The sequence below is a fragment of the Mustela putorius genome, unplaced genomic scaffold (genome assembly GCF_011764305.1).
Source record: "Mustela putorius furo isolate JIRA1106 unplaced genomic scaffold, ASM1176430v1.1 tig00000081_pilon_pilon_pilon, whole genome shotgun sequence".
Classification (NCBI taxonomy): Eukaryota; Metazoa; Chordata; class Mammalia; order Carnivora; family Mustelidae; genus Mustela; species Mustela putorius.
In genome coordinates this window covers 1,300,252-1,325,858 of record NW_025421272.1, presented here as the reverse complement: position 1 = coordinate 1,325,858, position 25,607 = coordinate 1,300,252, and the positions used below count along the sequence as shown (strand labels likewise).

The following is a 25,607-nucleotide window of genomic DNA, read 5'->3' as shown; positions in this document are numbered from 1 at the left end:
TAAGCCTCTGCCTTCAGCTTAGGTCATAATCTCAGGGTCCTGGGATCAAGCACTGCATTGGGCTCTCTGCTCAGCAGGGAGCCTGCTTCCCCCCACTCTCTGTCTGCCTTTCTGCCTACTTGTGATTTCTGTCTGTCAAATAAATAAATAAAAATCTTTTTAAAAAATGAAATAAAATAAAATAGAATGGACCAATTCCTTGAAAAACAAATTACCAAAACTCATTCAAGAAAGAACAGGTAACCTAAACAGTCTTACATCTACTCAAAAACTTGAATTCAAAGTTCAAACTTCTTCAACAAAAGAAAACTCCAGACCCAGATGAATTCACTAGAGAATTTTATCAAATATTTAAGAAAGAAATACTATGAATTCTACAAATCCTTTTTAGAAAATAGAATACAATGAAACACTCCCTAACTCATTCTATGAAGCCAGTATTACCCCAAACCAAAATCAGACAAAGACATTATTTTTTTTTTTTTAAAAGAAAGTCTTTTTCTTTCTTTCTTTCTTTCTTTTTTTTTTTTTTAAATATTTTATTTATTTATTTGAGAGAGAGACAGTGAGAGAGAGTATGAGTGAGGAGAAGGTCAGAGAGAGAAGCAGGCCCCCCATGGAGCTGGGAGCCCGATGCGGGACTCGATCCCGGGACTCCAGGATCATGACCTGAGCCGAAGGCAGTCGCCCAACCAACTGAGCCACCCAGGTGCCCAGATAAAGACATTATAACAAGAGAAAAGTACAGGCCAATATCCTCAAGAACACAGATGTAAAAATCCTAAACAAAAAGTTAGCAAATTGAACCTAGCAATATATGAAGAATGGCATTAATCTGAGGAATATAAGGCTGGTTCAAAATCTGAAAATTGCTCTGTTTCACCGTATTAATGGACTAAAAAGGAAGAGCAGTGGATCATCTCAATAGATACTGGAAAAAATCATTTGACAAAATTGAATGCCTCTTACTGATAAAAATACTCAGAAAACCAGGCACAGAACATAACCTGACAAAGGACATCTATATAAAACATACAGCTAACAACATATTTAATGATTAAACACTGAATGCTTTTCCTTTAAGATCAGGAACAAGGCAAGGATGTCCATTCTGACCACTCCTACTCTATTAGAAGCTCTAGCCAATGTAATAAAAATAATCTGCAAAGGAAGGAAAAAACGATCTCTGTTCATATATCACTTAACTATCTGCACAGAAAATCCCACAGCGTGAGTTAAGTGTCTACCTTTGGCTCAGGTCATGATCCCAAGGTCCTACAGGGAGTCTCCCTCTGCCCTTCTCCCAGCCTGTGCTTTCTTGTGCTCACTCTCCTCAAATAAATAAATAAAATCTTTTTAAAAAAATCCCATGGACAGGTGCCTGGGTCATTCAGTGGGTTAAGCCCCTGCCTGGGGCTCAGGTCATGATCTCAGGGTCCTGGGACTGAGTCCCACATGGGGCTCTCTGCTCAGCAGGGAGCCTGCTTCCCTCCCTTTCTCTCTCTGCCTGCCTCTCTGCCTATTTGTGACCTCTCTTTGTCAAATAAATAAATAAAATCTTTTTTAAAAAATCCCATGGACTCTACAAAAAAGCTTCTATAACTAATGAACTTAGCAAGGTTGGAAAACATTGGAAAAAATCTTTGTGATTTTGAAGCAGGTGGAGTTCCTATAGTATCAAAAATAATCTATTAAAAAAATTGGGTTTTATTCAAATTAAAAATTTTTGATCTGCAAAGACACTGTTAAGAGAATGAAAAGACAAAGAGAGAGAGAGAATGAAAAAACAAGCCACATTCTGGAAGAAAGTATTTGCCAATCATGCTTTTCACAAAAGACTTGTAGTAATCAGAACATGTTTTTAACAAAATTCAACAAGAAAATAATTTTAAAAGGAACCAATTTAAAGGGACAAGAAACCAATTTAAAAGGACAAAAGATCTTGAATAGACTCTTCACCAAAAAGAGATATAAAAAGCAAGTAAGCATAGGAAAAGATATTCAACATCATTAATCGTTAAACACAAATTACAGCCTAAATGAAATATTTCCACACACCTATCTGTATAGTTAAAATTTTATTTTAAATGTTAATACCAGGGACGCCTGGGTGGCTCAGTGGGTTAAGCCTCTGCCTTCAGCTCAGGTCATGGTCTCAGGGTCCTGGGATCAAGCCCCGCATGGAGTTCTCTGCTCAACAAGGAGCCTGCTTTCTCCTCTCTCTCTGCCTGCCTCTCTGCCTACTTGTGATCTCTGTCAAATAAATAAATAAAATCTTTTTAAAAAAATGTTAATACCAAGTGCTGGTAAGATGCAAAATAAGTAGAACTCTCATAAATTGCTGGTAGGAATGCAAAATGGTACAATCAGTACCATTTGGAAAACAGTTTGGCAGCTTCTTATAAAGTTAAATATACACCTACTGTAAGATCCCAGCAATCTTACACTAATCACACTAGATAATTATGCCTAGATAATCTACCCAAGAAAAGTATTCACATATGAAACTATACACAAATATTTATGATTTATAATTCATAGTTGTCTAAAATGGAAACAACTCAGATGTCCTTCAATCAGGGAATGGATAAACAAACTGTCATACACACCTACTATGCAGTATACAGAATACTACTCAGCAATATAAAGGAACTAACTACTGAAACATGCAACAACTCAGATGAATATCCAATGCATTATGCTAAGTTGAAAGAAAGCAGCGTCAAAATACTACCTACTAAATGCTTCCCTTTATAGGGCCTTCTAGAAAAGGAAAGTCTATGGTGATAACTGATCAGTGGTTGCCAGGAATCAAGTGAGGAGGGAAGGTGTCACAGAAGGTTAGCACAAGGTCAGGAGTAATGGAATTTTCTGTCACTTGATTGTGGCGGTGGCTACACAGCTATGCATTCCTCAAAACTCAAAGAACTGCATACCAAAAAGAGTGATTCTTACTTTGAATAAATTCAGAAGGACACAACACAACATAAGCAACTTACCAGCTAAATACTGAAACAATGCACCTACCTCAGGAACAGCTTCTCACATTTTGGGAAAATAGACAAGGGAAGGAAGAACCCATGGGAGAGAAGGGAACACTACATGGGGAAGATGATACTTGAAATGGACCCGCTGGAAGAACTGCAGGGGCAAACACGGAAAGGTATCAAAGTACGTATACAGTGTGGCAAGGGCATATGGTGTATGGAAGGTATAGAAGAGAAAAGGTGAATACCTTGTATGCTATACCAAGGAGTGCTGACTTTATTAGCAAAGAGGAGCCAAACGAACTTATATGCCCAGGAGTGACATGATCTTACCTATATCTTACCACTATTATAGCCATGTGGACAATAAGAAGGGGAAGAAAATAAATGCAGAGAGATGAAGGAAGAGGAACTTATAAAACTTTGGGGGAAAGGAGAGGATGAATCGGACAGTAGTGAAGAAAAGATGAATGCAAGTGACACGTCGGAGAGCCATATTATAAACACAGATAAATAAATGACATGAGGCATGAGGAATGGATAGGCCATGCCTCAGTAAGGTTTCTCACTTAGCTAGGAAAAGTAGGAGAAAAAGCAGATCTAAATGTGGGGCAGTTAAGTTTTATTTGTAACTTGCTGAGTTTGAGGTGGCTGCAAAGAATTCACGTGAAATGGGTATGAGATAACTGCTAATGCAGGCGGAACCATCATTCTGAAACTCAGTGTCTTTTTCTCTTAGACTCCCAATATGGGTCTCTGGACTCAACTCACAGAGGAACCAGATATTGACCAGAGCTAAATTGGCCACAAGATCACTAAAGGGCAACCTGGACAAACAAGACTAGAAGTGAGCACTACAACTTGACACATGATAGCTAGACAGACGACCACCCCAGGTGCTGTGGGAGGGCAAGAAGAGCCACTTCACAGAAATCATGCTTAAATGAGATGTAGGTGCCAAAGACTCTGTGCTGAGTGCACACTGGTAGACAGTTCGGCAGTTTCTTACAATACTAAACATACTCTTATCATATGATCCAGCAATTGCAATCCTTGGTATTTATCCAAAGGAGATGAAAACTTATGTCCATACAAAAACCTGCACATAGAAAGTTTTATTTGTAACGGCAAAAATTTAGAAGCAACCAAGATGTCCTTCTCAGAAATGGATAAAGAATTTGTGGTACATCCAGACAAGGGAATATTATTCAGCACTAAAAAGAAATGAACTATCAAACCATAAAAGATAAGGAGGAAACTTAAGTGCAATTACTAAGCAAAAGAAGCCAATCTGAAAGGGCTATATACTATATGATTTCAATCATATGACATTCCAGAAAAGGCAAAACTATGAAGACAGTAAAAAGTTGCTGGGCACAGGGAAGATGGGTGCTTGGATGGACACCTAGATGGTATGTCGGATGATCATCCAACTCTAGGTTTTGGCTCAGGCCATGATCTCGGGGTTGTGGGATCGAGCCCCACACATTGGGCTCCATGCTTTGCATGGAGTCTGCTTGAGATTCTTTCTCCCTCTTCTTCTGCCCCTCCCATTCATGTTCTCTCTCTCAAATAAATCAATCTTTTTTTTCTTTTTAAGATTTTATTTTTATTTATTTGAAACAGAGAGAGAGAGATCACAAGTATGCAGAGAGGCAGAGGCAGGCATAGAGGAGAAAGCAGGCTCCCCGCTGAGCAGAGAGCCCGATGTGGGCCTCGTTCCCACGACCCTGAGATCATGACCTGAGCTGAAGGCAGAGGCTTAACCCACTGAGCCACCCAGGCGCCCAAATAAATAAATCTTTAAAAAAAAAAGTTGCCAAGGGGAGGAGATGAGCTAACCAGGTAGAGCACAGAAGATTTTTAGAGCACTGAAAATACTCTGCATGATACCATAATGATCAATACATGTGTATAAAAGGGACAACACTGGGGTGCCTGGGTGGCTCAGTGGGTTAAGCCTCTGCCTTCAGCTCAGGTCATGACCCCTGGGTCCTGGAATCGAGCCCTGCATCGGGCTCTCTGCTCGGCAGGGAGCCTGCCGCCTCCTCTCTCTCTGCCTGCCTCTCTGCCTACCTGTGATCTCTCTGTCAAATAAATAAATAAAATCTTTTTTTAAAAAAGGGGGGGGCAACACTAAGAGTGAGCCCTAGTATAAACTATGGACTTTGAGTAATTGTGATGTGTTGATGTGGGTTCACTGTAACAAACGTACCACTTGGTGAGTGATGTTGATAGTGGGAGAGACTAGGAATGTTTGGTGGAAGAGGTATATGGGTAATCACTCTATCTGCCCCTTAATTTTGTGCTATGAACTAAGTAAAACTGCTCTCAAAAACTTAAGTCTTCATATAAGAAAATCATATAAATGAAGGCATTTTCTTTAAACATGTACTTCCTTTTCTCACCATGATTCTTAGCTCTAATGTACTTGATCCTCATCTCATGCTGCTGATGCACGTAGGTCCTCCAGGTCTGGAACATCAGGTTGTACAAGTAATATCTGAGGAGGGGGAAAAAAAAAGTAAAACATTTTTTAAAATGTTTATTTATTTATTTGTTTATTTATTTATAATCTCTATACCCAATATGGGGCATGAACTCACAACCCTGAGATCAAGAGTCGCATCCTCCACACACTGAGCTACTCAGGTGCCCCAAGTGGCATTTCTTTAAACCAAAAAAACTCTTGGGACGCCTGGGTGGCTTAGTTGGTTAAGCTGCTACCTTCAGCTCAGGTCATGATCCCAGGGTTCTGGGATCAAATCCACATTGGACTCCTTGCTCAGTGGGGAACCCTGCTTCTCTCTCTGCCTCTAGCCTGCTTATGCTCTCTCTCTCTCTCTGACAAATAAATAAATAAATACGATCTTTAAAACAAACAAACAAACAAAACTCCTAATTCAATAATCCCAGTCCATTCTGTACTCAGAAAGTAACACGGATACTTCTAATACAAAAAAGCCGTATCTATATCTTTTTAACTTTTTTAGAAGATTTTATTTATTTGACAGACAGAGATCACAAGTAGGCAGAGAGGAAGGCGGGGGGTGGGGGAAGCAGGCTCCCCAAGAAGCAGAGAGCCCTATGCAGGGCTCGATTCTAGAACCCTGAGATCATGACCCGAGCTGAAGGCAGAGGCTTAACCCACTGAGCCACCCAGGCATCCCACATATCTGTATCTTAAGCTAAAATTTTATTTCCCATAGTCACAGTAAAACTTATTCTCCTTGATGGAGAGTCGTTCTCCTCACCTTATAGTATCAGTAAGGAAAAACAGACTTTGAATTATATGTGAATAACTTCACATTCTCCTTACCTTACTTAAAGTATCACTAAGAGGGGCGCCTGGGTGGCTCAGTGGGTTAAGCTGCTGCCTTCGGCTCAGGTCATGATCTCAGGGTCCTGGGATTGAGACCTGCATGGGGGGGGGGGGGTCTCTGCTCAGCAGGGAGCCCACTTCCCTCTCTCTCTATCTCTCTCTCTCTGTCTGCCTCTCCATCTACTTGTGATCTCTCTGTCAAATAAATAAATAAAATCTTTAAAAAAAATCACTAAGAAAAAAAATAGTCTTTGAGTTATATGAGAATAACTTCATCTTCAGCATCACAAAGCTGTGACATTTGGAGTGACAGTCATACCTTTATCACCGTAATCATCCACATTATTAATATAAAACATTACCTCTCTTCTGCACTAAACATGGTCAATGACACTCGTCCTTTGTCTTTTCCTTCTCAATACATACACTATACACATTAAGACTGTCAGTCCCTCCGTATTTTCTATCCCATTTCCTAAGACTTGATTTCTTTTTTCTTAAGATTTTACTTATTTATTTGAGACCAGCGCAGCAAGAGAGCGAACTCATGCAAGGGGAGTGGGAGAGGGAGAAGCAGGCTTCCCACTGAGCAGGAAGCCTGATCCAGGCCTCAATCCCAGGACTCTGGGATCATGACTTAAGCCAAAGGCAGTTGCCCCGTAAGACTTGATTTCGTACTCTATAAGCTTATTAGAATGATTCAACATTGTCTTTATTTTATCTGAAATATTCACAAATCAGAAACCCTGACCCAAAGAACCTAAATAAAGAAGTGATTATGAGAGTACTATTTTTAAAAGATGCAATGTGTAAGATACATTAATTTTTACTGCATAAAAAAGGTATAAAATGTGTATTTGACATAATTCTAATTTTTACTTTTTCCTCTACTTATCCCTGGGAGTACCAATGTCAAGATTTAGTTTTTTCTTTCTATTTCTACTTTCTTAATGTCCCATACCGGACACATATTTTCTCCTATAATCAATAAAATTTAAAACAACTTATTATTTTAAAAACATGGCAACACTCTCAGAATTAGAAATTATACGTGAGAGTCAGAGAGAAAACCCTATTCAAATCATTAACAAGAGCAACATATAATGGCTACTTAAAGAGGTATTTCTGTGTGTGTGTGCCCACATGCACATGTGCTTGGGTTTAATTTAGGACTTTGATCTTATTCTAAAAAGAGTTTGAAGAAAAACAGAAATAGGATTCAAAATGTTTCTCCAACCAATGCGATCCATCACATTAACAGAATGAAAAAAAAAGAATCATAGGGTAACCTCAACAGACACAGAAAAAGCATTTGACCAAACTCAATAACCATTAATGATAAAGATATTTAACAAATTATGGATAGACCAGACATATCTCAATATAATAAAGGCCATATATGACAAGCCCACAGCTAACATCATACTCAAAGGAGAAAGGATGAGAGTTTTTCTTCTAAGATGAGGAACAAGACAAAAGTGTCCTCTCTCACCACTCCTATTCAACATAGTATTTGAAGTTTCAGTCAAAGAGATCAGGAAAGAAAAACAAATAAAAGGCATCAGAATTGGAAAGGAGGAAGTGAAATTATCTCTATTTGTAGACGACATGATTTTATATACAGAAAACCCTAAAGACTCAGACCTAAAACTATTTAGTAAAAAATTCAGTAAACTTGGCAGGATAAAGTATTAACACACAGAAATCAGTATCATTTCCATACACGAACAGTGAACTATCTGACAAATCAATTCCATTTATAATAACATCAAAAACAATAAAATACTCTGTAATAAATTTAACCAAGGAGGTGAAAGATCTCTATTCTGAAAACTATACAACACTGACGAAAGAAATCAAAGACACAAATAAATGGAAAGGTATCCCATACTTATGGATAGGAAGAATTAATATTATTAAAATGTTATTAGATTATGTAATTTAATTACATAATTGTTATTATTAAAATTATTAAAATGATACTACCAAAATCCATCTATAGATTCAATGTAAATCCTATCAAATTCCAGTAGCATTTTCTACAAAAGTAGAACAATCCAAAAATTTCCATGGACCCACAAAAGACCCAAAATATCCAAAGCAATTCTGAGAAAGAAGAACAAAGCAGGAAGCATCACAATTCCTGATTTAAAGCTGTACTATAAAGCTACAAAATCAAAGCAGTATGGTACTGGCATAAAAACAAACCAATGGAACAGAATCAAAAGCCCAGAAATAAACCCAAGTATAAATGGTCAACTAATATTTGACAAAGGAGCAAAGACTACTCAATGGAAAAATGATAATCTTTTCGAAAAATGGTGCTGTGAAAATTCAATATGCACATATAAAAGAATGATACTAGACCCCATCTTAAACCACTCATAAAAATTAACTCACAGGGGATTAAAGACTTAAATATAACCTGAAACCATGAAATCCCTGAAAGAAAATACAGGAAAAAAGAGCTCCTTCACATGGGTCTTAGCAATGATTTTTTTTTATATGCACACCCAAAGCACAAACAATGAAATCAAACATAAACAAATGGGATTCCACCAAACCAAAAAAACTTCTGCACAGCAAAACAAATTAACAAAGTGAATAAGATAACCTATGGAATGGGGAAAAAATATTTGCAAACCATAAGATTTGATAAAGGATTAATATCCAAAATATATAAAGAACTCCTACAACTTGAGAGCAAAAAACCCCCCAAATACTCCAATTAAAAAATAGGCAAAGAGGGGCACCTGGGTGGCTCATTGGGTTAAAGCCTCTGCCTTTGGCTCAGGTCATGATCCCAGGGTCCTGGGATCAGGTCCTGCATCGGCTCTCTGCTCAGCAGAGAGCCTGATTCCCTCTCTCTCTGCCTGCCTCTCTGCCTACTTGTGATCTCTGTCTGTCAAATAAATAAATAAAGTCTTTTTAAAAAATAGGCAAAGAAGCTCAATATAGACATTTTTCCAAACAGGATATGTGAAAGGCCAACAGGTTCATGAAAAGATGCTCAACATCACCCTTCATAGGGGAAATACAAATCAAAACCACAAGGAGCTATCACCTCGTACTTGTTAGAACGAACCATCACCTCACACCTCACAGCTGTCCCATCATCAAAAAGACAAGAGATAACAAATGCTGGCATGAATGCAGAGAAAAGGGAGCCTTGTGCACTGTTGGTGGGACTGTAAATTGCTGTAGCTACTATGGAAAACAGTATGGAGGATCCACAAAAATTAAAAGTATAACTACCAAGTCTGTAAACCTAGCGATTCACAGACCTGTACCCCTGTGGCTAATAATACATTATATGTCAATCAAAAATTAAAAAAAGAAGTATTGATTTAAAAGCAGAACTACCATATGATCTGGCAATTTCACTTCTGGGAATATATTTGATATAAATGAAGACACTAACTTGAAAAGGTATTTGTACTCCCATGTTCATAGCAGCATTATTTACAGCCAAGACATGGAAACAACATAAGTACCTAAGTGTCCACGGATGGGTGAATGGATGCAGTTGTGGTATATATATATATATATATATGTACATACAATGAAATAAAAAGCAAAGAAATCCTGCCATTTTTGACAACATGGATGAACCCTGAAGGCATGATACTGAATGACTAAGTCAGATAAAGACAAATACTCTATGATCTCACTTACATGTGGAGTCTAAAAGCAAACACAAAAAACTTATAGAAAAAGATCATATTTGTAGTACCACAGGCTGGGGAGGGAGAGGGAACTGGAGGAAAGTGGTCAAAGGCATAAACTTCTTATTATAAAATAGAGAAGTACTGGAGATGAAATGTACAACATGATGCCTATAGTTACCACTGCTGTATAAGATATATGAAAGTTGTTAAGAGAATAACTCCTGGAATGCCTGGGTGGCTCAGTTGGTTGGGTGTCTGTGTTTGGCTCGGGTCATGGTCCCAGGGTCCTGGGATTGGGCCCTGCGTTGGGCTCACGCCCCACGTTCGGCTCTCTGCTTGGCAGGGAGACTGCTTCTCTCTCTCCCTCTGCTCTTCTACCTGCTTGTGCTCACTCTCATTCTCTCTCCCTCTCTCTCTCTCTCCAATAAATAAATAAATAATATTTTTAAAATAAATAATAAACCCTAAGACTTTCTATTAGAACTAAAAAAGTTTTTTTTTTAAGTTTTATTTATTTATTTGACAGACAGAGATCACAAGTAGGCAGAGAGGCAGGCAGAGAGGAGGAAGCAGGCACCCCGCAGAGCAGAGAGCCCGATGTGGGGCTCGATCCCAGGACCCTGAGATCATGACCCGAGCCGAAGGCAGCGGCTTAACCCACTGGGCCACCCAGGCGCCCCTATAACTAAAAAAGTTTTATAAAAAAACCTGTATTTATTTATTTGAGAGACAGAGAGAGAGAGAGAGAAAAAACGAATGGGGGCAGGGGCAGAAGGAGAAGGACAAACAGACTCCCTGCTGAACAGGGAGCCCAGTGCAAGTGGGATCCCATGACCCTGAGATCATGACCTGAGCTAAAGTCAGATGCCTAACAGAATGAGCCACCCAGCTCTTTTCTTTTTTTCCCATTTCTTTTTATTGTGTCTGTATGAGATGATGGATGTTAATTAAACTTACTCTGGTAATCATTGCATAAGTGAAACCTTTACACTATACATCTAAAACTCATACAGTGATAATATGTCAATTATATGTTATAATACTGGGGGCAAAAATTTTTTTCCTCTTGGGGAAATCGGCTGAGTGTCCGACTCTTGACTTTGACTCAGGTCATGGGATCGGGTCCTATGTCAGGCTTCCTGCTCAATGGGGAATCTGCCTGAGATTCTCTCCCCCTCTCTCTCTGCTCACACTTTTTCTCACTCTCTCAAATAAATAAGTGAATCTTTGGAAAACAAACATCAAAAACCTCTCACCTTTTGACCAGAAACATGCTAACAATTAGCTACTTAATAATGTGTATCAATAAAATTTCATATAACATGAAACCTGACCTGTAGTGACAGTCTGCTCGAACACAGAGTTTCCACTCTCGCTGGAAAACCCACCACTCTTCTTTCCATTCTTCAAAGGCCTTCCGAAGTATTCTTTGCTCATAGTAAAACCTTCAGCAATAAACGAAAATCAGAGATCCATGATTATGATATTTATTTCCAAATTAGTTTCATATTGCCTTTAGCATAGAAAAGTGTGGCTCATTATTTGACAACACCAGAATAGAATAAAAACACATTTTTTAGACCAAAATCTTTGAACTATTTAAATCAGAAAGAAAACTAAAAAATGTTATACTCCAGATCTTACCAATTAGAGAGGTTAAAGTAAAATAAAAATCTGACTTTCTGAGTTTCCAAGTTAAGAATTATTCTCCAGTTTTTGTTTTCCTTCATCAGACTAAAAAATATTTTTTATTAGTAAAAAGCTGTAGCTACACTTCCCATTTACATATACAGGAGATTAAAAATTATAAGCAAATGCCTAATGGTATCCCTAGTACTTACAGGAACACAACATATTAGTTTAACTGAAAGTTAGCCAGAGGAGTTATAAAAACAGCCAAAGAGAGGCAGAGGAAATAAAGGGGCAAAAGTTGATTAGAAAGAAAGTAAGAGCAATGGCACACTGCGTTGATGCTAACAGGCACTATGAGGTGACTGAGAACTCAAGAACTCTGTGCCTGTTGGTCACTTTGAATTTCTATTCACAGTTCTGCAGAACTGTGTCCTTTAACTAACGTGTCCTTCTTCCTCGCCACTCATGGCTTCTTCTAGCTAGCAAAAACAAGGAAATTCACTTCACTATTGTTCGTGATAAAAACTAAAAAAAAAAAATTATAAGAAATGCCCCTCAAAGGGGGGTAGGTTAAATTCAATCAATGCCATTCTAGTCATTTTTTAATGAAGTAGAGCTAAGTACAACTGAAATGGAGAGATGTTCCAGGAAAGGTGTTAGGTGAAAAGATAAAGCTAGCTCATAAAGTATGTATGACACCATTTTTATAAAAATTAATTTTTTTACTTCCAGTACCCATATGTTGGAATTAATACATACTAAATTTACATATATCTACATAAAATATAATGTATGCACACATATTTGCATACATACATAAAAACATCTATGTGTACATGCATGCATTGTGTATACATATATAAATGATTATATTATACATATTAAAAGCCTGAAAAGGTTTCCAGTATACCAAACTATTACCAGTGTTTATCTCTCAGGGAGAGATTGATTACAGGAGACTGCTGTTTCCTATTACACATGTCTAGATTTGAAAATTTTTAAAACAACAACTCTGTTCATGATTTAGATAAAAAAAAATTTTTTTTTAAAGATTTTATATGTTAGAGAGAGAGAGAGCACACGAGCACAGGCAGACAGACTGGTAGGCAGAGAGAGAAGCAGGCTCCCCGCGAAGCAAGGAGCCCGATGTGGGACTCGATCCCAGGACGCTGGGATCATGACTGGAGCCGAAGGCAGCAGCTTAACCAACTGAGCCACCCAGGCGTCCCTGATTTAGAAAAATTTTAATGGAAACGAACCACTTGCATTTGTATATGTACTTCCTTCTATCAACTACTACTGTCCACCTACCTCCCTCCTTCCCCAAACCTTATAAAATAACAGCCCATATATTTTGAGGGGTAAGCCCACGATGACAGAGAATAGGAGCAACGATGATAGACAAGAGATGTCAACAAATTTTAGATGCTAGAGAGCAGGCAGGCAAGGGGCAACTGAATCAACAGATCGGAGAAAGCAGAGGAATCGAGGCACACCCAGCTGGTGGCACAGACAGAAAAGCAGGGAACATGAGGCATCAGGAACAGGGGAGCCTGGCTGGAGATGGAAACATAGGATGGTTGGCAGGCATAATCAGTTAGGCCCCAGGTCCTGTTCTTTACCCAAGCAGAGACTCAGGTTTCTCTCTGGAGAGGCTGAAAAGAGGGCCACTGGACTGCAGAATACCAGGCAGAGCTCTGGAGAGGGTCTTCAACGGAGTCCACATACACAACAGTGAGACCCCCATTCCCTCTCCTCTGCCTAGAGCCAAACTTATAACCACCAAGACCCGCCTCCAAGCCACTCAACCCAAAAGGAGTTTGGAGGATTCCTCTCCTCTGGGGAAAATTGATCAATTTAAGGGAAAGGCTTTTATTATTATTATTTTTTAAGATTTCATTTATTTATTTGAGCGAGAGAGAGAGAGCGAATGCACACAAGCAGGGGGAGCAGTGGAGGGAGACAGAAAAGGCTCACCGCAGAGCAGGGAGCCCACTTTGGGGCTTGATCCCCGGACCCTGGGATCATGAACTGAACCAAAGGCAGACACTTAACCGATTGAGCCCCCCAGGTGCTCCCAGGGAAAAGGCTTTTAGATATTGACAGCTGGAGGCTCCCCAGTGAAACTGTCTTGTCTCTGCCTCAAAAACCTAAAGCGAAGCCTTCAATTTACAAGTCCCTGTGCATACACAGAAAAGCCTCCAAAATTAATATTTTAGTGCTTACCTCTTAAATATGAACAGACAACAAAAGGGTCTTTTGACATTTAGGGAAAAGCTCCCATATGAGACAGTGACCAAAAGAACAGAGAAAAAGGGGCTCAGGAGAAACAGACAATATAAGCAAAAATCTTAAAAACAAATTGCTACATTAACCTAAAAAAATTAAGAACCTTCAGGGTGCTATGTTTTTAAAAATATTCAGAGAACAAAATGAGATGCAGGAAATTTAAAACAGGACAGCAGAAATTAAAAAAAAAAAATCCACAGATGGGTGAAACAAAAAGATGATTGGCGTTATGCACCAAGTAAGGACTACAGTTTTACGCTCTCTCAGCCTGTAGGGAAGCCACCTGCCACATGAGCACAGGAGAGACAGGACTTGATCTATTCAGAATACCTGTCGTGAAGAGACTGACTGGAACAGGGCTGGAAGCAGGAGACCAGTGCAGTCACCGGGGTCATTCAGGGGAGACACAATGATAACTGGAGGTTCTGAACAGAGGTGGAGTTTGAACACATTTTGAAAACTGAGTCACCACAATTACGGCACTGGCATTGCAGACTGGGGTGTGCGAGAGTAAGAGAGGTCAGAGGTAACTCCCAGGCTTCTGACCTAAATTCCTGGAAAGATGGGAGTTTCCATTAACAGAAGGAGAAAACTTGGGAGAGATGTTTGTGGGGATGATCTAGATTTTGGATTGAACATACTAAATTGTGAAATCTATTAGACACAATAGATTGTTACATATGTAGCAGTCTGGACAAGGGGAGAGGTCTGGGTGGGGTGTATATATTTGGGAATCATCCTGAGAGCTGATGAGACGGTCACGGTTGTGAGGTTCCACGGAAGCAGTGCAAAGATGATGTAGTGACCTTATCGAAAACAGTTCTGGTGGAGGGCCAGTCTAAAGCCTAGTGGGATGGATTTGAGAGAGACTACAAATCCATACTCTGTGTTGGAGACAGAGTAAGGCCAGGGGAGTTGAGGTAAAAGGGGAGCAAAGAGACGGTGGTGCTAGCTGCAGGAGGATGTATGGTCAAAGAGATTTTTTTTTCAGGTTGAGAGAAATAAGGGTATATGCTGGTGCAAATGACCTAGTAAATGGCAAAAAACTGATGCAGAAGAGAAAAAAACTGCTTGGGTAATGGCCTTGAGAAGGCACAAAGAAAACGGTGCAAAAGCCAAGGATTTTGCCACAGATGAGAGCAAGGACAATTCACCTACCTAAAGCAGCTTGCACAGTGAAAGATGTTGGCGGTGGGTAGATATGGTGGAGGGAACTTGTGCTGGTCTCCTCTGTGTCTTTCTTTCTTTCTTTAAAGATTTTATTTATTTATTTATTTGAGAGAAGGAGTGAGTGAGACAGAAAGCACATGAGCAGTGGCAAAGGGAGAGGGAGAAGCAGACTCCCTGCTAAGTATGGAGCCCGATGCAGAGCTCAATCCCAGGACCCTGGGATCATGACCTGAGCCGAAGGCAGAGCCTTAACCCACTGAGCCACCCAGGTGCCCCTCTTCTGTTGTTTCTATCAAGAAAGTAGGAAGCAAGGCCATTAGCTAAGAAATCTTAGGAAGAAAGCTTGATGAATTAAATACCATAGAAGGACATGACTGTTCTACCTACTTCTCAAATTAATCAAAAAAACTGTTCAGGGGGCACCTGGGTGGCTCAGTGGGTTAAAGCTTCTGCCATCTGCTCAGGTCATGATCCCAGGGTCCTGGGATCGAGCCCCTCAGTGGGCTCTCTGCTCAGCGGGAAGCCTGCTTCCCTTCCCCTCTCTCTGCCTGCCTCTCTGCCTACTTCTGATCTTTCTCTCTCTATCAAATAAATAAATAAAATCTTAAAAAAAAACTGTTCAGATCTTCTCTTCAGGAAAGTAAGTGACTACCTCACATTTAAGACTACCTTATATATGGATATATACTGCATTATTTTTGGTCATTTTGGTTCAGTTTATTAATGACAAAACAATGCCAGTTAATAAAAGTTAAACAATCTCCAAGAACATAAGGGCATTATTCTGCATTTTCTGGTATGAATTAATTCTCCTCTAATATTCTTAAAAGTGAGGAAAAACATAAAGAAAGACGAAAACAAACAAAAAAGCAAACATCAATATGCCCAATCTTCCCCAAAGTAACAAACAACTCACTTGATTTAAAAAGAGATTACAAAATGAAAATAATAATAATAATAATAATAATAAAATAACAAGAGATTATAACTTAAAGAAAAAAACAAAAACATCCCACCCTAAATTTCTAAGTCAACACAGTATCAGAATTCTAATTCTGGTAGATGTTAGAGAACAAGCAGTATTCTTACTCTCTCATTCTACAATCTGAGAAACTAAGGCCCAGAGCCATAACTTTTCCCCAGGTCAAATAATTAGCTAGGCCCTGGACTAGGCCCCAAACTCAGGTCTCCCAAATTCTAGTCCAGTATCATCCCTCCAGGCCCTGCTACCACTCATGAGCAAAGAAAGTAAAGAGTGTAATAGGATGATTTTATTTTTTTATTTGACAGAGAGATTACAAGTAGGCAGAGAGGCAGGCAGAGAGAGAGAGAGAATCAGGCTCCCTGCTGAGCAGAGAACCCGATTCGGGACCTGATCCCAGTACCCTGGGATCAAGACCTGAGCAGAGGCTTTAACCCACTGAGCCACTCAGGCACCCTAACAGGATGATTTTAAAGCAGTATAACAGATATCGGTCACTGGCTAACACAACACCCACTGTCAAGCCGCTGCCTCCTCGCAGTCATCTGGTGCAGAAGCTGGAAAGGTTTCTTTATCAGCCTCCTCTATAGCAAAAGGCAGTCAGTAACATAGCTCAGACAATGAGGCAGAAGCAGAGGAGTACCTGGGGGACTCAGTGGGTTAAAGCCTCTGCCTTCGGCTCACATGATCCCAGGGTCCTGGAACTGAGCCCTGTGTCAGGGGGCTCAATTGAGCCTCCCTGCTGAGCAGGGAGCCTGTTTCCCTTCCTCTCTCTCTGCCTGCCTCTCTGCCTACTTGCGATCTCTGTCTATCAAATAAATACATAAAATCTTTTTTTTTTAAAGATTTTATGTATTTATTTGACAGGGAGAAATCACAAGTAGATGGAGAGGCAGGCAGAGAGAGAGAGGGAAGCAGGCTCCTTGCTGAGCAGAGAGCCCGATGCGGGACTCGATCCCAGGACCCTGAGATCATGACCCGAGTCGAAGGCAGCAGCTTAACCCACTGAGCCACCCAGGCGCCCCATAAATAAAATCTTTAAAAAAAAACAAAAAAAAACAAAAAACAGAACGCAACTGAAGGTTTCCAGGAAAGTTTTATTTTCCTGAGTAAAAGAGAGATCTGACGCTACCCTTCCTTATTCCTTCCTGTGTAAAACAGAACAGTCATTTTGCAACAATGCAGTATCATCTCTGAGGAAAAAGGGCCAATACGTTAAAAATGATGAACTCAAAAGGTACTAAGAGCCTGAGTCTCTGATGGGCTCCCTGAGCAGCTAAATGAACACCAACCTCCAGACTGCTTACAAGAAAAAGCAAATCCCAATTTGTTAAAGACACTATCAGTCTCTCTCTTACTTAGAGTTGAATGCATTTCTTTTCTTTTCTTTTCTTTTTATAAACATATATTTTTATCCCAGGGGAACAGGTCTGTGAATCGCCAGGTTTACACACTTCACAGCACTCACCAAAGCACATACCCTCCCCAATGTCCATAACCCCACTCTTTTAAGATTTTATTTATTTATTTGACAGACAGAGATCACAAGTAGGAGGGGGGCGGGGAGAGCAGACTCCCTGCCAAGTGGAGAGCCTGATATGGGGACCCTGAGATCACGACCCGAGCCAAGGGCAGAGGCTTAACCCACTGAGCCACCCAGACACCCCTGAATGAATTTCTAATATAATCAGCATTTCCCAAGTACTGGGACTATAAATGGGCATTACTTAAACAAACATTTCTAGATAAATATGGGTCAAATAATAAGTTAAATAAAAGTGAAGAGGAAAAGAACTTGGGGAAGACAGTGGAGAGGACAACAGAGGTTTCCAGTCTCTAAATCCCCATAAAACACGAACAGTAACCATGTAGCAAAACCAAAAATTCACGTACCAATTACAACAAAACCATGGGACAAGTTATCCCCATAAAATCAAAATGCAAGCAGATGAAGACAAACCATCCACAAAGACCTGCATGGTCTTAACATTTCTACAGGAGAAAGAAGGAACAAGGAGGTTGGCATCTAAGGAACCTGAGAATGGGGGAAAAAAAAACCCAAAACAGCCATTAGTGGTCACTGCAAATTGTAAAGGCTCCATCTGAGACTCGCAGCTGAACCTGAGAGGAGTTTTCTCCACTCCACTACCAGGCTCACATAGACAGAACTGAAACAGTTGGAGCAGTCCTGCCCCTAGTCTCAGAACCAACATGCCAGGCTCCCTTTTAGGCCAGAGCTTCAGAATGAGGAAAACCTGCTGGCAGCAGAATAGAAATTGAGCAGGAGATGCATGAGAGATGAAGAAAGAGAGGATCAGACCAAGTGTTTTAGTGGAATAGAACCAGGATATCCCATAGAGCAAGCTGCCATATCTTTAAATAACTACAAATGAGACAGAAGTGGGAGCTCTGTGAAATAGGAAAGTTAACTGATCTTGCCTCATTCTAAAAAGGCCAGAAAGATCAATTCCACATAAAAAGGAGCAACAAAATAAGAGGTCAAATCTTCCACAAGGTTATTTTTATGGGAAAGCAAAAGGAGAGTAACATGCCTATAGACAAAGAAACTATGCCAGAAAGATGTGTCCACAAAACAAAGCAAAAATACAAAACCCTGTCAGCTATTATCTCAGAATGAACTAAAGGACTTTAAGAAAATAAATCCATACCTAGGCATATCATATTAAAACTCTGAAAAATAAAGGGCGCCTGGGTGGTTCAGTTGGTTGGGCAGCTGCCTTCGGCTCAAGTCATGATCCCAGCGTCCTAGGATCGAGTCCCACATCAGGCTCCTTGCTCAGCGGGGAGCCTGCTTCTCCCTCTGCCTCTGCCTGACATTCTGCCTGCCTGTGCTCGCTCTCTCTCCCTCTCTCTCTCTGGCAAATAAATAAAATATAAAAAAAAAAAAACTGAAAAATAAGATAATGAATCTTCAAACCAGCAACAGTTAGACTAACAACTTACAAATGGAAGCCATAAGACAATGAACTATCTTCAAAATGCTGGGGAAGAAACTGGCAACCTAGATTTCTCTATGCAGTGAAATATCCCTCAAAAACGAAAGTGAAATAAAAACATTTTTAGACAAAATCTGAGAGAATTCATCACAAGCAGATCTATTCTGATGCAAATTATCAGGCTGTTCCAAGGACATAAGGAAAATAATCACAGATGGAAAACTGGAGACACAGGGAAAAAAAACAGGAAGGATAAATATGTGAATATTAGCTGTATAAAACCAGAAAAAATAATGTTTTACAGATTTTCAAATATAAACAGAATTAAAATACCTCACAGAAAGGGCATACAAGTCAGGAGAGGGGACAGACAGAGTTAAAGGTTGCTTTAAGGACCTTGCCTTGTTTGGGAAGAGGGCAAAAGAGCCTATTAACATTAGACACTGATGAATTAAACATATATATTTTATGCTTTAGGACAGTCACTAAAAGAAGAATAAAAGTTTGGGTGGAGTAATAAATAAAATATTCAACTGAATTAAAAACAACTTTATTTGTAGGTACTGAAAAGCTACCAAGCAAGTGAAAAAGGACAGGGCCAAGGTCCAGGAGAAGAAGGAAATGCAGAGGTGAACTCTGCCTAACCTGTGAGGCTGGGACTGGTAAAGACACACAAAGGAGATGGGAAGAGCATGGCTCCCCACAGGGTGCATACAAAGATTTCAGAGGACACCCACAGGCCAAATTTGCTTAAGAGACTTGGATGATGTTCCAGATTAGGAAAGCCACAATGTCAGAAAAATGAAAAAAGAAAAGTTGTAATAAGGGACGAGTAGAGGGGTTAAGAGCCCACAACATTTCTGTTTTTAAAAAAATGCTTACATCTCAATGGCTGTCAATTTTTCCTTAGCAATAAACCCTACACTGGCCCTTTGTCTCCAACCCCACCGGCTCCTGTATGGGTCCCTGACCCTGGTGGCTCCCAGTGCAATCCACTTTTCGCTCTTTGTGCTGCAGCTGAAGCAGTTTTAACCAAACCCGCAGTAGGGGGCAGTGGCCCATACAAAGTGAAGGGGGGGGGCGGCACAGGGACTTTCTATACTAAAATTTCACTCCCCTTGCCAATGCCAACTCCCCCCGCCCCCGGTTCTGTTCTAGATCAAGTCAATGTGGTCAGTCCATGAAAGAGATTATTTACTTCTGGGCAAATCCTTTTTTTCAGAGAGGGTCTTAGCTACCCTGGTTTACTTAGGATTCCTTCATACACTCATTGGGTCAAACTAGGGCGTGTTAGGTTACCATTATATCATATGCCTGCTAGAGGCTGGGGGAGAGGGGAGGAGAATGTAACACATGCCATAACAAAGGTTACATATGGGCTTACTACAAAACAAAAACCTAGAATAAACTCAGAGGAATTTGGTTTTCTGAGCTAATACTACCTGGCTTTAGAGGGAAATACTCTTCCAAAAGTCATTCGAATCCACAAATATAAGAACTTTCTGGTCACGCATCTGAAAGAAGGAAAGAAAGGATATATACATACACATTTTAAAATTCCATTTGACTTATTTCATCAATTTTCTGGAAAGCAGGGGGAAATTAATGTCCCATGGGGAGGTATGCTAGCATGAGTCAAAAGGTGAATCACAGCTATTCTTGCATCAAATAGCGCATAGGATGGACAGATTTATAAAGCCAAGATCAAGCAGATTGTTTCATTATTTTTATGTTTATAAGTAATCTCTACCCTCATTGTGGGGCTCTAACTCACAACCCTGAGATCAAGAGTCATATGCTTTACCAACTGAGCCAGCCAGGTGACCCCCAAGCCGATTATTTTTGAAAAAATACTTTCAATATAAAGTCTTTTGTCAATGAAGACTTCAGAGTCGAAATAAAGGAAGCAAGTACAAGAAAATGCTTTTATTCACATTATTCTTACTACCTAAAACACCTAGCAAATGCCCACTTACCTATCAAGGTTCACCTTCAATGCTTGCTCCTAAGGGAAGCCTTCCTGGACCTTCCCCAATCCAAACACGGTGAGTAGCCTTGTACCCTCAACACCCTGATTCAACCCTTAGTATAATGTTATGACACCAAATCACAGTAATCGGCTCACAGGGGACCTGTTGTTCCCTCTGCACTATAAGCCCTTGAGAATGGGGACCAAGTCTTATAGTATCTCAAGTACCTAGCACAGCGCCTGGTACACATACAATAAAGGTGGCTTGTCTCGGCCAGTTAGTCTCCAGGTTCAGCTTGGAACACTCTTCTTCTTCCTACTCTTTATGTGGCTTATTCATACATTACCATATAAGGCTCATCTTAAAGCCCACTTCCTCTGGCTACACTAGCGGGGCTGTTCTACCCATGTGGGCCTGCAGCACTACATCCTCTCATCTTCTAGCATTTATCCTGTTTTCTTGGTGGGACTCAACACTCAGTCAAGCCTACATGATTTTAAGCCTTTGGGAGGTCATGGATTACAAATGTCTTATTCACCTTATATGCTCATCATCTAGCACAACACCTGGCCAAGTAGGCACCTGATAAATTTTTTTGGTAGTTTGATGGTTTTATTAACACAAATATGCACATAAGCTATCTATTCATTTTCTTCATTGTGAAGCTTGGTATTGGGATTGGTGGCTCTGATGGCCAGCTGGACTGCTCTTTCCACAGTGGCTTTGTGCTTCTTAGAGGAGACACTGGGAGTAATCTCTACACAGTAAGATTTATTGCACATCGCAGAGCTGACACTGTGGGCTAGGAACTTCCAGAAACCAATGGGCAGCATGTGCTTGGTATTCCTGTTGTTCCTGTATCATATGCCGGGCATCAGGATCTGGCCCTTGAATCTTCTGTGCACCCTACCGTCAATGCCTCTGGGTTTCTTCCATTTGTGTTTAATTTTGACATATCTGGTGCCAGATAAATTTCTTGGTCCTCTTTGTAACAATCTTGGGCTTCACCAGAGGTCAGAGGAAGTCCGTGATGCTGCATAGGAGATGGATGCCACGTCTTCAGGAAGAGAAAGCCTGATAAATTTTTGTTGAGGGCACCTGAGTGGCTCAGTTGGTTAAGTGTCTGCCTTTGGCTCAGGTTCTGATCCCAGAGTCCTGGGATCGAGCCCCGAATTGGGCTCCCTGCTCAGTGAGGAGTCTGCTTCTCCCTCTGCCTCCATCCCTTCCCCCTTGCTCCTGCTTTCTTGCTCTCCTTCTCTCTCTCCCCCTCAAATAAATAAAAAATTTTTAAAAAATTTTTCACTGAATGAATAAATGCCTTTGATAGACCTAATCAAGAGGAGTGGAAAATGATAATTTTTCTTATACTATGTTTAGACTTCTTCTGGAAGACTCTTTATAGCTTATACATTGTGGGTACAACTAGAGAATGGGAATGAAAACACAGAATGACAGACTTTAAGTCTGTAGATTCCTAAATATCCTTCTCTTCTGAACATTCTGCCACAAAGAGTAGGCATCAAAGTCTCCGACTAATTGAGATAGGAGAATAAGAATCATCCCCTCATTTTAACCAAGAAGAGTGAACAGTGGAAAATCCACTGCAGGCAGGTGACAACTTGCAGGCTCACCTGATACGCAATTCTCGTAACCGGTTCCTTCGGGTCCAACCATGTGAGGCAGGATACTGAACTGGATGAGTGGGCCAAGGTTTCTCACTCCGGATCCCAGAGAAGGCAGAAGACTTCTGGTTGGCCAGTACCTTTGGAGGATAAGTTTTCTTAACTGCACCATCCTTAAGAGACCTTAAATTTGAGGAGCAATGGGGAAAGGAGAGAATCAGATTATCTCTGCATGTAATGCAAATATCTCTTGATGCACAAGGGAAATTAAATAGATAAGCAAAATGAGACTGACTGAGAGTAACTATGCTTCAAGAACAATAAGCAGCCCGATCTCTGACAAAAATACCTCCCATTCACAATGGTAAGCCAAACATTCCCAAGGCTACCCCGTAGATTCAGTGATGATTAGATAGAAGGACTCACAGAACTCAGCATATAGTTGCCCTTGAGGCTATGATTTATCACAGCAAGAGGGCACAAAGCAAATTCAGTAAAGAGAAAAGGGGGAGGGGACAAATCAGGTGCATACTTCCAAGAGTCCTCTCCCAGTGGAGCCACATAGAATACCCTTAATTCATCATCAAGACTTCACAGTACTGGCACAAAAACAGATACGTAGATCAATGGAACAGAATAGAGAGCCCATAAATAGACCCTCAATTCTATGGTCAACTAATCTTCGACAAAGCAGGAAAGAATGTCCGATGGAAAAAAGACAGCCTCTTCAATAAATGGTATTAGGAAAATTGGACGGCCACATGCAGAAAAATAAAATTGGACCATTTCTTTATACCACACATGAAAACAGACTCAAAATGGATGAAGGACCTCAATGTGAGAAAGGAATCCATCAAAATCCTTGAGGAGAACACAGGCAGCAACCTCTTTAACCTCAGCCGCAGCAACTTCTTCCTAGGAACAACGTCAAACACAAGGGAAGCCAGGGCAAAAATGAACTATTGGGACTTCATCAAGATCAAAAGCTTTTGCACAGCATAGCAAACAGTTAACAAAACCAAAAGACAACTGACAGAATGGGAGAAGATATTTGCAAAGGACATATCAGATAAAGGGCTAATATCCAAAATCTATAAAGAGCTTAGCAAATTTAACATCTGAAGAACAAATAATCCAAGCAAGAAATGGGCAGAGGACATGAACAGACATTTCTGCAAAGAAGACATCCAGATGGCCAACAGACACATGAAAAAGTGCTCCAAATCACTCGGCATCAGGGAAATACAAATCAAAACCACAATGAGATATCACCACACACCAGTCAGAATGGCTAAAATTAACAAGTCAGGAAATGACAGATGCTGGCAAGGATGTGGAGAAAGGGGAACCCTCCTACACTGTTGGTGGGAATGCAAGCTGGTGCAGCCACTCTGGAAAACAGCATGGAGGTTCCTCAAAAAGTTGAAAATAGAGCTACCTTACGACCCAGCAATTGCACTACTGGGTATTTCCCCTAAAGATACAAACATAGTGATCCAAAGGGGCACGTGCACCTGAATGTTTATAGCAGCAATGTCCACAATAGCCAAACTATGGAAAGAACCTAGATGTCCATCAAAAGATGAATGGATAAAGAAGATGTGGTACACACACACACACACCACACACAATGGAATACTATGCAGCCATCAAAAGAAATGAAATCTTGCCATTTGCAACAACGTGGATGGAACTAGAGGGCATTATGCTTAGCAAAATAAGTCAATCAGAGAAAGACAATTATCATATGATCTCCCTGATGTGAGGAAGTTGAGAGGCAACTTGGGAGGCTTGGGGGGTAGGAAAAAAATAAATGAAACAAGGTGGGATCAGGAGGGAGACAAACCATAAGAGACTCTTAATGTCACAAAACAAACTGAGGGGGGCCGGGGGTACGGGGGTAGGGAAAAGAGGGTGGGTTATGGACACTGGGGAGGTTATGTGCTATGGTGAGTGCTGTGAAGTGTATAAACCTGGCGATTCACAGACCTGTACCCCTGGGACTAATAATAAATTATATGTTAATAAAAAAATTTTTTTAAAAGGGAAAAAAAATAAAATGCAGGAACAAACGTTAAAAAAAAAAAAAGAATACCCTTAATTCCCCCAGCACTCAATTATGTGAACACATATGAAATGTCATCTACCAGGGAAGTTTATCAGAGACTCAGTGGCCAAAGTTCTTATGGGGGCTGGTCCTATTGGCACCCTCTTCCTATCACATACCAAAATTCTAGATTCCTAGAAAGAAAGCTGGTGCTCAGTATAAACTACATTGTTAGCACAGTTAACTACCCTTATCAGTGGGAACGGTGAGAACCATCCTGAAATCTAAGTCTCTAGACACCAGTCAAGGACCTACCTTGTAAGCAGGACTTTCTAAGAATAGCAGTCTCAGGCCTGCAATGTTTATTCTTTTTCACATGAATGGAAAACATAGCAGAGAAGAGCAAAAAGGAAAGTGAGTTTTTAAAAAACACTAATAAAGCTGACAAATAGTCAATGAAACTGCTCAAGAATCTCTTCTTAAAAAGAAGGCCAAAAACCAGTATTGGGGGGAAAAGGAAACACATCATTAGAAATGCAAAGAGATATTGTAAATAACTTGATAAAAATAAATGTGAAAATATAGATAAAATGGATAAGTAGCTAGAAAAACAAAACTTAACAAAAACTGCACAAGAAGTATAAAATGTGAACAGTCCAGTAACCATTAGCAAAAATAAACAGTAGTAAAAACCTTCTTGCAATGAAATATCCAGGCCTTGATGGTCTTCCTGTCAAGTTCCACCAAAATGATAGGAAAAATTCATGACAATCTCACATAAACTATCAAAGGAATTCTTTTTCTATTCTGTTCTATTCTATTTGAGAGAAAAAGACACAGAGAGAACAGGGGAGGAGCAGAGGAAGAGGGAGAGAGAACCTCAAGCAGGTTCTGCACACAGCACTCGGCACAGAGCCTGACATGGGACTTAATCTCACAACCCTGAGATCATGACCTGAGC

At 40.2% G+C, this 25,607-nt stretch overlaps 1 protein-coding gene across 11 annotated transcripts in view; it reads right to left on the bottom strand.

Annotated features, from left to right (window-relative positions):
• SFI1 (SFI1 centrin binding protein) overlaps positions 1–25,607 on the bottom strand; it is a 98,072-nt gene that overhangs the window by 53,485 nt on the left and 18,980 nt on the right. For 10 of the 11 annotated variants that reach the window (XM_045066474.1, XM_045066441.1, XM_045066598.1 and 7 more), the window contains exons 3-6: positions 22,609–22,782; positions 20,450–20,521; positions 11,312–11,422; positions 5,396–5,490 (exon numbers count right to left, since the gene is read on the bottom strand). In XM_045066474.1, the coding sequence (XP_044922409.1) occupies positions 5,396–5,490; positions 11,312–11,422; positions 20,450–20,521; positions 22,609–22,782 (452 nt within the window). The remainder of the gene's footprint in view (positions 1–5,395; positions 5,491–11,311; positions 11,423–20,449; positions 20,522–22,608; positions 22,783–25,607) is intronic. The other variant, XM_045066630.1, reaches the window with a different exon arrangement.